General features: G+C 55.5%; 1 protein-coding gene across 1 annotated transcript in view; it reads left to right on the forward strand.

Annotated features, from left to right (window-relative positions):
• Positions 1-2,688: 2,688 nt before the first annotated feature.
• Positions 2,689-10,721, forward strand: part of RBBP6 (RB binding protein 6, ubiquitin ligase) — a 60,728-nt gene continuing 52,695 nt past the window's right edge. Inside the window, 1 exon segment of the mRNA XM_019473964.1 lies at positions 2,689-2,694. Within this exon segment, the coding sequence (XP_019329509.1) occupies positions 2,689-2,694 (6 nt within the window).

The raw sequence follows: 10,721 nt of genomic DNA on the forward strand, positions 1-10,721 counted from the left end.
CACGTACTGTTCCTGGATACCAGGGAGAAGAGACCAGCACCTCCCTCTCCGCACCCCCTCCTCGGGAAGCTGGAGAGAGCAGTGGTCCCACGCACGGAGGGGACCGAGTGACCGGACAAAACACGGCCAGGACCACAGTGCTCATCATCAAATTGATCCACAATGGCACACGGCCGAGCCGGGCAAAGTGTCAAACTCCGGCTCGGGGAGAGGGGAGGGAGCGGTGGCGGGGGCACCACCGGCCGGGGGCTGGCAGCTCCACGGCCCCTGGGCGGCTGCAGCTGTAGAACCGCCTGAGCACCTTCGTGTCGCAGTGCTGGGATCAGTCTGCAGCCTCCCCGGGCGAAGCGGGGCCATTTGTTTATGAAGGGAGAGCGGGCAGCCAGTGATTGAAGGTGTTTACTGCCACGTGTAATATCTTTCCTCCATGCCGATGTCTTTCCCCTGGAAGAGAAAATCAATACCCAGGCTAAATCTGGAGGCTTCAATATTTTTCAGAGAAGTGCAAATCAATATGGATTTCTTAACAAGTTTAATTTCAATACCTGAAAGTGCACATTCTGCCTATTTCCCGACCTTTCCAATCCTTCGGGGAGGAAGATTAAAAAGATTTGTTCAAATTCAACGAATTGAATCAGCAAATGCCCCGTTACCTTGTTTTCTTTCCGCCAGACCTTGGCAAACAGTATGATAGCCCATCGTCGGGCGGCCAGTGATTGAAGGTGTTTACTGCCACGTGTAATATCTTTCCTCCATGCCGATGTCTTTCCCCTGGAAGAGAAAATCAATACCCAGGCTAAATCTGGAGGCTTCAATATTTTTCAGAGAAGTGCAAATCAATATGGATTTCTTAACAAGTTTAATTTCAATACCTGAAAGTGCACATTCTGCCTATTTCCCGACCTTTCCAATCCTTCGGGGAGGAAGATTAAAAAGATTTGTTCAAATTCAACGAATTGAATCAGCAAATGCCCCGTTACCTTGTTTTCTTTCCGCCAGACCTTGGCAAACAGTATGATAGCCCATCGTCATCGCATGGCTCCCGGCGCTTTGCCCAGCGCCATTCCCAACACCAGCCGTGCCATCCCACGCTGACCTGCAAGTGAGGGCAAGCCGGGGCGCGGATCCCTATGCCAACGCCCATAGCCACCTCCATCGCGGGCACGGCAGCCCAGGGTGGTGATGAAGGGGCTGGGTGTCTCGTGCAGATGCACCCGCTCCTCCTTCTCCGAGTCCCAGCGGACCCACATCACACAAACGAACCCAATCCTTCACTTGCTTCTGAGCAGTGTGATTTAAGGGTGCTGCAGTGCTCTATATTTGTCCTACAATGCCTTTATGCGGTTTTAGATCATCGTGTGATCACTGTAAATAGTGCAAAATGCGTGCAAGCTCGTAGGCTCGTCTGGCCGGAGCAAAAGACTTCAGGTAGTTTAGTCATTGCCCTTGGAACGATCCCAGCGGATGGGAAAAACAGAGACCATCTAGCCAGTTACGGTACTACAGCAAACATGTCTGCTAAGGTCAGCGCCTAGTGTTTCAATGTCAAATATAATCGTGGCTGTCGCCATGGGTTACTCGCAGCTCACTGTGGGTAAAACGGGACTCTGCATCGCGGGGACGCACGCGTAGCTGGGTGCTGGGTGCAGCCCCGATGGGTGCTGGGTGCAGCCCTGTGGGTGCAGAGGGACCCAGCACTGCAGAGGGACCCGGCTATAGCGAGGGGAACTAGAGATGGCTTTCCGGTCATTGCTGGGGTTTTCGTTTGCTGGTCATCGTGAGCTTACGTTCCTGTTTATCTCTCAAGAGAGGTTTTTAATTGCTGTATTGGTGCTGTAATAGACAGAAACCCAATGGCGAACCGCCTGCTGTCAGCCTGCAGAAGCTGGCACTCGCACAAAGAGCCGCGGAGGGGAGATGTCAGCTGGGTCGTGTCTGCAGCAGATAGCTTTTCTTTTCACCCTTTTTTCCCAAGTCCAAATCTACATCAGGATAAACATACAGACTTCGCCACGATTTGCTGCAAGGGAAGCTCCCTGGGTCCATGTTCCTGCAGAGCAGCCACCTCTTCGGCTGTTCATTTCTCAACATTGTCCTTTGCCCTTTCTTGCTTTGATTTGTTGGGGTTTTTTTACTGTTTGCAATAGCTCATGAAAGCCTAGGTAAGTCCAAGCAATTTATATTGCATGTTTATTATTTACTTGATGGACAGTAATGACTTCTGTGGTGCCATTACTGTATGTCATCTAAATCCAAATGCTGAGATGCTTTAAGGGCAGCCTTTCATTCGCAGGCTGGAATAGCTTCTCCGGCATCGTTGTCATCCGCCGTGAGTGCCTGCGCAACCGTAAATCTTCAGCTGGCCACAGCAACTAAACCCACCTCTTAAAAGTGCCCCAGAAAATTTTCAACAAACAAGACTTTCACCTGCCTGCACAGTAAAGTCTCTTTGCTAACAAACTCTTGTCCCTCTGCCATTAACCTGCCTCTCGTCACTAGAGGAGAAAAGCCTCCTTGACCCACCTGAGTTTGTGTTAGAGAAGGTCATTAGGAGCTGGGGGTGTTTTAGGAGGGTGGGGGACGGGTGGTGTGTGCCTGCAGCTGTATCTCTGGGGCTGCCCCAGAGCCGGGGGAACCCCCCCACAGTGCTTCCTGATGGGTACCCTGGGAACGCCATGGGAAAGGGTGATGCAGGTAAGTGCAATTAGGAATTAATTATTGCTGGTTCTCATTGCCTGCCCCCGGGTGAGCTAGCAGCCCCCTGTGCTTGGGGAGGGCAGTTGACGTTTGTTGTAGACCTGCAAGTCCTCAGCTACGGCAAAGCCTGACACGGGGCCGAGGGCTTGCGACAGAGCTCTCGCTGCACTCTGTGCTACATCCCTCATGCAGGTTGTTCGTGGTCTTGGGGGCTCTGGGAGGTCGAATCTTTCAGGAAACGGTCCCAAAGAACAGCACTGGCCCCTGTGGCTATTGCACGCTGCTGGGCAGCCCGCGGGCACCAGCGCTGCTGCAGGAACCCCGTCAGGGTCCCGCGAGCGTGGGTGTGCACTTCCAGAGGGGGAAAAACGGTCTGGCCATGTGTCGGCTGGTGTCCATCAGCAGGGACCTGCCAAACCCCATCTCGCCCTGCTGGGAGCCCAGCGCAGGCGATGCTGCAAAGCCGTGACAATGCACGGGAGTTACTGGTGGCGGTGTCCCTGGTGACAAGTCCCCAGACAGCATCAGTGAGCAGATTTACGGAACCGTTTATATGTCCCACTTCTCTGAGGGGCCACCTTGTGTAGATGCCAGCTGAATTTTTTTTTAAATCAAGCAGAGTCTTCCCTTTTTCTTGGTAAGCTGGTTTCTATCACTGGTCAAAAGGAGCCTGCCAAGGATATAAACTATTGCAGGCTTGCTCTCACCCCACCTAGTGCAGGACAAGGCTGATAACAAATAGTGCCGGGATTGCACAAACCATCCTCCCTTTCCATCTTTTTTGGCGTTTGTCATTACAATTCTTGGATGGTCTCTGTCGATTCAGCAGCCTCCTGGCACCAGGCTTGGCGGTGTCCAGGGGCATCGGCCTGAAGCATCCACGGACCGAGCCGTAGGTGCAAGGAAGGACAAGAATTTCCATTATATATAGTACAGATGATCTGATTTGTAAAGTTTGTGTCTCAATGAATGATCAAATTTACCAGTAACTGAAGTGAGTGGAAGACTCCACATCCTCACTTGCACGAACCTCCTCCCTAAGGCTGCACCTTTCTGCTCTCTTTTTATCCATTTACAGTGTTTTTTAGCTTTCTTATTAAGCAACTTTCTTTCCATCCTCTTTGGTTTCCTTAGTTACTCTCATTCCTTCCAGCCTCATTAGCATTCACACCACTGTCACAGCATTGGCTGTCTCCCGCACCATCAGAGACTTGGGTGGTGACAGCAGCCGCGCACGGGAGAGCCGGACCCCGCAGGGGCGGCCCCCGCCAGCCCGCCGTGTGCCCTCGCCTGGAGACCGACCTGCCGAGATACCGAGGGGCAAGCGTGCGCGTCCCCGCCTGCCTTGGCGCAAAACGACCCAGGGGATGTAACGTCTCCAAAAAGAGCCTGGGGATCCGGAGGGCTTTTGCCCAGCCTGTGTTTCTAGGAGCGCTGCCCCGGCGCCTGCTTTGCAAACCCTCTGCTTCCACGGGTATGTGCTTCTCCTCCGCCCCGAGAGCAGCAGTGGCTGGAGCCGCCCAGTGAAGGCTGTGCCCCCAGCAGCGCTTGGTCGTGGCCGGGACACACACACGTGGCTCTGCCCTGGCTTGGCCTTTCTGCCTGGGCAAACGCACCGTTTCAGCGCATAGCAAATGGTGCCGCCGCTTTCTGTGTATTCCCTCCAGCAAAGCAGGTCCCCGCGGGCAGGCAGGGCCGGGTGCTGCCCCCGGGAGCATGGGACACTCCGGTGCCAGGGGCTTCGCAGCGCCATCACCTTCGCATTGCGCTGTCGGCCCCAGCAACCGGCCTGCAACCAGGAGCTAATTAATGAGTTTCTGGATCTCTGGCCTGTGATGGCAAATTGGGGAGGGGTGGAGGTGTGGTTCTCCTGGGAGCTGAGAAGCCGTTCGGAAGCAGAGGAGAAAAGGGAGCTTGAGTTCTCCAGCAGCGGGGGAGCTGCCGCCACCAGAGCAGTGACAGCAGCCGTGGGAGCCCCTGGCTGCCCAGGGCCAGGAACAGGCACAGGGGTGGGACGGGAGCAGCGCGGGCAGGACCAGCTCAGGGCTCCCGCGTGGCTGCCCAGCCGGGTGGTGACGGACGGGGACCTGAGCAGCCTCAGTGGGTGTTCAGGGACTGAGCTGTGTAATTTGCAGTCGAAGGGATGAGCAGCCCGGGGCCGCAGCCGCAGCGGGAGATGACAAGGTGCCATCTCATGCAATGGCAGATGCCTGCGCTGGCACCGTTGGCCACTACGGGGAAAGGTGGCGGTGGCCACCGCTCAGTGGCGATACATCAAGCACAAGAGTTAGCGGTGGGTTGGGATGCGGTGCCAAGTCAAGCACTTGGTGAGCGTGGGGCAAGGCCAGCGTGGGAATGTCACTGGTGCTAGAAAACCCTGGCAAGGATGGCAGATCTTGCGTCTGGGGACTGCAGGTGATGCTGCAGGGACAGGCCCTGCTGGCCTGGGAGAGCAGGACAGGGGGACCGCCGGAGGCACATGGGGACAGGGGCGGTGAAGCAGGAGCCTGCCATTCCCGGGGGAGGACTTGGCTCCTGCCTGCCCCGACCCTTCAGGCGCCAAGTTCACGCCTGTGTTGCCACGCTCTCTTTGGAGAACTAAAGTTTCAGCTTCTTTAATAACCTGTAGGTCCCTTGGAAAACTGCAATGAGTAGCATTAAGAAGCAACTTGGTAAGTTTATTTTGATGAAATACAATAATTATCATGCTTAGCAGCTGTTGCTATTTAAAATAAGAAAAAACGGGGCTTGCATTGAAAATGTTTTGTAAACCATGTGCACCAACAATCTGTTCCAATGAAACCAGCCATTATGGAAACGGTATAATAGCAGGAGCTCATTATGGAAAGTTAAATTGCAAATCATATTTTGTTTCAAATGAGCTAGATGAATGCATAATTTGCCTCAAAGAAATAGTTTTGTAGTTCTGATCCTCCTGCCAAGAGCTGAAGCTCTCGGGCTGCAGCTGCCGGAGCAGCCTGATTGTCCATTTCAAACTACAGGAAGTTTTGGTTTCAAAGGAAGATTTGAAGAGAGAAGGAGGGGGAAAAAAAAAAAAGCAAAGGAAATAAAGGCAGCACGCCGCCACCGCCTTCTGAGCAGAGCAGTTGCGAGTGCTCAGTTGGTTTCCTACGCGAGATCCCGGCGCCTGCGGGGCTGTGCAGGTTGGGTTTAAACACAAACAAGCCAGAGAAAGGATCTGTGTGGCCGGAGCGAGGTGGGGGACTGGCCATGCGTCCCAGGCAGAGCACGCCGTGCCCCATGTCCTGCCGGGGGCTCGGGCAGGACGAAATCTCCCTGGCAGCTGCGTTAACGGGCTGCATGCTGTGTCTGGGGAAGGCGCAGCACGTGCTCGTGTACTGCGGACAATGCAGCGGAGGCAGCCGAGAGCAATCGGCTCCATCTTGCCCAATTGCGGTAGGTGGGAGCCGGCCGTGCATGCCAAGAGCACCATCTCGCAGGCGGGGTGCCTGGGGCTGGCGTCGGGGGGTTCGCCCTGCGCTCCCCCATGGCACAGCACTGAGGTGGCCCCTTGCAGATGCGCACGCCCTGAGCTCTGCCTAGCTGCTGGCTTCAGCCGGGGTGTCACTGGAGAAGCCACACTGACATCTCACAGACGATAAACCCCATGTCCCCACGGGACCTGCTGCGGGAACGCGGCTGCCCAGACCGCGGAAGCTGGCAGCTTGTGTTCGTTCAGTGCTTGCCGGGCTCTAATGCTTCACGGGTCGGAGGGCAAAGCCTGAGCACCCGGTGCCACGGCAGCAGCCACCAGCACCTCGTGAAGCAGCTGCCGGGTGGGCTCCCCTCTCCAAGCCCCTCCTGTGCATTGGCAAAGGGGTAATTGCTGCAGGATGCTCCCTTCTGAGGAGCAGAGCCCTTCCTGCACCAAAGCTCACAGCACCAACTTCCAACCTAAAAATATTCCTCTTCCGTATCAAGGGCATAATTTATAAACGTGAGAGTGGTTATTATCCTTTAATCACTGGCTCTGTCCCAGTGACTCCTAGCAATCCCTGTGTAGTTAGTAGGCTTGCAATAAATGCCACTGGAGCTCTGTATTTAGGCTCATCCATTTTCACCAGTTAAAACAATAGTAAATACTCCAATGAGCCTTTAAAGCCTCATCTACTCCTTGCCAAGGCCCGGGGAGGGGTGGTGAGTACCCGTGGCCCGTTACCTAAGGGAGCACAGTGCTTCGGTGGCTGCCCCGGGAGCCAGTGCTGCACTGCTGAGTGTGTAAACGCTGCACGTCCCTCTGCACGCATCGGCAGCCTGCGGGGACGGAGCAATCCCACCGGCTCAGCAGCGGCTCCAGCTGCAGTTACTTGTTAACAGCATGGAGGAACAGATAAAACAGCTGAGAAGAGCCTCCCCAGGAGCCCAGTTCTGTGTGACGGGGATGTTCCCTGCATATCGATGTAAACTATGACCGCTGTTTTATTACCAGCCTTAAAAAAGAGCATATGTAGTAATGAAACTTGGCAGGAGATTCTGACACTCACATATAAATTCTGTGGCTGAATGGGAGTTGAGCAGCGATCCTGCAGCCCATGAGAGCCCCAGGGACGGGCAGCCAGCACCGGGACGTGACGGTGCAGGGGAAACGCCTGACTCCGGCCGGGGAGAAGGGCAGTAGCTGGGCAGATGTGGGTTACACTAATGACTGTCTCACTAAATGCTTGTCCCAGCAGCTCTGGGCCCCAAAGAGGGCTGTCCCCCGGGAGCGGCCGGGCAGACGCACGCTGGTCGCTGACGGGCAGTTTCCAGCCTCGCAGCCTGTTCCCAGGACAAGGCAGCAGCTGGGATAAGGAGTTGGGATGGCCTGAGGGTGCTGCTCTGGAGGGCTGCGGGGTGGCCCATCGCTCGGAGGGCATGGGGATGTGGGAAGCTGCCTGCAGTGCGGGGAGCAGGGCTGTGGCTGCCCTGTACCATGCTGCCAGCACGCCCACGGTCCATGGGACAGGGGTGTTTGCCAGATGCCTGGGACAGCCTGTGGATGAGATGTCCGAGCAGCCACAGCACGGCAGGAGCCTGTCCTAAGGTCACCATAGGGGTGCCCCCGCCCCGGCCTGGCACCACTACCCCTGACACTGCAAGGGGCTGTCCAAGAAGCCTGTAGCACAGCAGCAGCAGGGCGAGAGGGAGCACAGCGGCATCAGGGTGAGAGGGATAATCGGGGCAGCCCTGACTGCAGCTGCACCGATGGGCTGGGGCAGCTGGGGGGGCCAGACCAAGCAAACACAGCTGAGGCTGCGCGACCTGCTACCACCCCATGGGCTGAGGTGGAATTGAGCTTGCTGCATCCCCTTGGATGCAGCCCCCGTGGCTGAGCAGAAAGTGCTAGTTTAACTCACCCAGGCTTAGAGCAAACAGAAAAGCAAGAAATTGGCAGCAGGTAAAGGGTTGCTATTTGAACCTATAAAATCAGGGAGAAAGCAGGAGCACAATGAGCAGAACTATCACCAGCCAGGATGAATGAGGAGTGCGCTCTCCTCAGTGCCCCAGGGAGCGGAGACGAGCTTTTCAGAGACTCTTTAAATGCATCATATATCTTCACAGAGAATTTCAAGCCAGTTAACCTAGCAGCAAACCGGCAAAAATAATTGAAAAGGCTAACGAGCGTTCTCTAACCTCCAAGTAAATAGCAAATATTTAAAACTGCAGGCTCATTTTTTTTACCTTTCTTTCTTTTTTAATGGGGGGCTTTTTTCCTTGTGCAGCCTGGAGCTCGAAGCAGGTAGGTGATTTCCTTTTGCTTCCCAGTCTTAATTAGCCTCTATTTCCTGCCCCTTGTCAGCAATATGCAGCCAGCTAATTACTTTTTACTGCTGTCAGAGTCCTCACTGCCTGGGCGGCACTGCAAAGGCAGCACCTTTCTCCTGTCCTTTGCTGTCCGTAGCTCTGACCACAGTGATGTCCCCTGTCCTCGTCACAGGAACAGCCCCAGCGTGTCCCGCTCCAGCCGCAGGGCTCCTGTCCCTGGCCTGGCACCCTGCAGCCCCAGGGATTTGGGGCGAAGTTTGGTGTCACCCCAGCGCGTGCAAAGCCCACGGCTGGTCTGAAGGGGCTGCTGAAGGCATCGGGGAAGTTGCCCAGCACAGACCGAGTGAGCTGCAAGGGTGAGGGGATGGTGTTAGCCCCATGCGACTGCATCCCCCCCACCCTTCAGGTGTCCGGGGTTTGGGGTCGGAGGGGCTGGGTACTGGTGGGATGGAGGTCGGGGGCACGGCTGGAGCAGCTCGGCAGGGGGACGAGCAGCTGTGGTGCTGGCCGGGAGAGGACAGGAGGGGATGGGATGGGGATGGGGACAGGCACCCATGGCACCAGTGCTGGCGCAGGCTGGGAGGAGCACTCTGCCCCTGCCAGGGGCATCTCTCCTGTGCAGCCTGCTCAGCCCTGCGAGGTTTAGTGTTTAAAAGGGAAATTCGGTGTCTGACAGCCCCCAGCCCTTGTGGCTCCCCCTCCCAAGCCAGCGCAGCCCTCGTCACTGCCGGAGCACTTTTCAGTGCTAATCTGATGCTGTGAGACGCAAGGATTAAGGCCCGGATCTGCCAGGCTGAGCCTCGTGCCGCAGAGACCTGACCTACAAGTGGGGGCACGTGGCCCCCACCGTGGGAGTGAGAATGGAAGCAAACTTCTTTGGGAAGATGCAAATACCTGCTGGGCTATCCCTTCCTCTGCCCCACCACCAGCCCTCCTGGGGTGTTTTTGCACATTTCCAAGCTTATTTTTCATCCAATTATGGCAGGTAGGAATTTACCTTGCAGAGCAGGTAATATGAAAATATCTCCTGATTTGGGAAGTTGTAAAATCACAGGCCCCTAAGCCCGCCCATGCTTTGTGGCTTGCCCTGCAGCAGGAAGGTCTGGGGCAAGAGTCTGAATTTTAAATCCTCTTCATATTTATTTCACAGGATAAAGAGAAAAATAAATAGAAGCAGAAGAAGGGAAGCAAGCTGGCTCTGGGCAGATGGAGAAGCGATAAATCACTCTCAGAGTGCATCCCAGAGGCTTTCACCTCGGGGTTCAGGTGCCTTTTAACCTCTCAGATCATGGAAACCCTTCAGGAGCTCTTTGGCTTGCTATTGTGAGGTCTTTAAGTGTCTCACACCCCAACAACAAGCTGCAAACCCTCAACGCAGGCTGCCTGGGGATACAGGATCACCTTTGGTGCTGGTTAAACATCCTAAAAGGCGGGATGAAATGCATTTTATAAAGCGTGACCTTTCTAGACAGCAAGGAAGGCAGAAGTCCCAGTTCTCCTACAAATGGGAACGGACTTTGGCAGCAGGTCAGATCTGCAGCCTCTGCTGCTGGGCTCAGAAAGGCACCTTTGGGCAGTTTTTCTTATCCTAGGAAGGAAAGAGGGAGCGAGTGCCCTCCGGTGAGGCTGTGGCCACTGTGCCCGTCCTTTGGAGTGCAATGAGCGCTGCTGCCCATGACCCAGCCAGTCCCTTCAGCATCCTCTGCTGCAGCCGTGCCGTACCAGGGGAGAAACGCTGCTTTTCTCCCCGTTCCTCACCGCTGATTCGGGCGGCAGAGGAACTTTCTGAGGCGCTGGAGCTGCCCCTTGCCCTGGGTTAACTGAGACCCCCTGGATGCCAGGATAGTTATGACATGCCACGACGGTGCCAGCAGCAATACAGGGATACTGAAGCGGACGTGTGTCGGGGCAGCAAGCAGGCAGGGAGCCGTGCAGAGCAGGCAGGAGTCGTGCTTTGCCTGCAATGGGAGGGGGAGGATGCTTTTTGCAAATCCTGTCATGTCCTTACCTTACTTGCTGCTAAAGCATGAGATTGATTTCCCAGACTGGGTGTATTTAGGCTGTTTATTCAGTGAAAAAGGCAAATTTGGGAAGACTTACTATTGTGCTGGCTCTGATGAGAAAACCCACTTGTCCAAGGTGGCAGAGCCTCCCCCAGCGCCCGCCCTGATGGGTGATAGCTGGGTTCTGCTGCAGCGCTGCCCTGCACACACTCACACCCCCCCCCCCGGGTTCCCTCTGGCTGGGGCCAAAGCAAG

Source organism: Aptenodytes forsteri, unplaced genomic scaffold (assembly GCF_000699145.1).
Source record: "Aptenodytes forsteri isolate BGI_AS27 unplaced genomic scaffold, ASM69914v1 Scaffold55, whole genome shotgun sequence".
NCBI lineage: Eukaryota > Metazoa > Chordata > Aves > Sphenisciformes > Spheniscidae > Aptenodytes > Aptenodytes forsteri.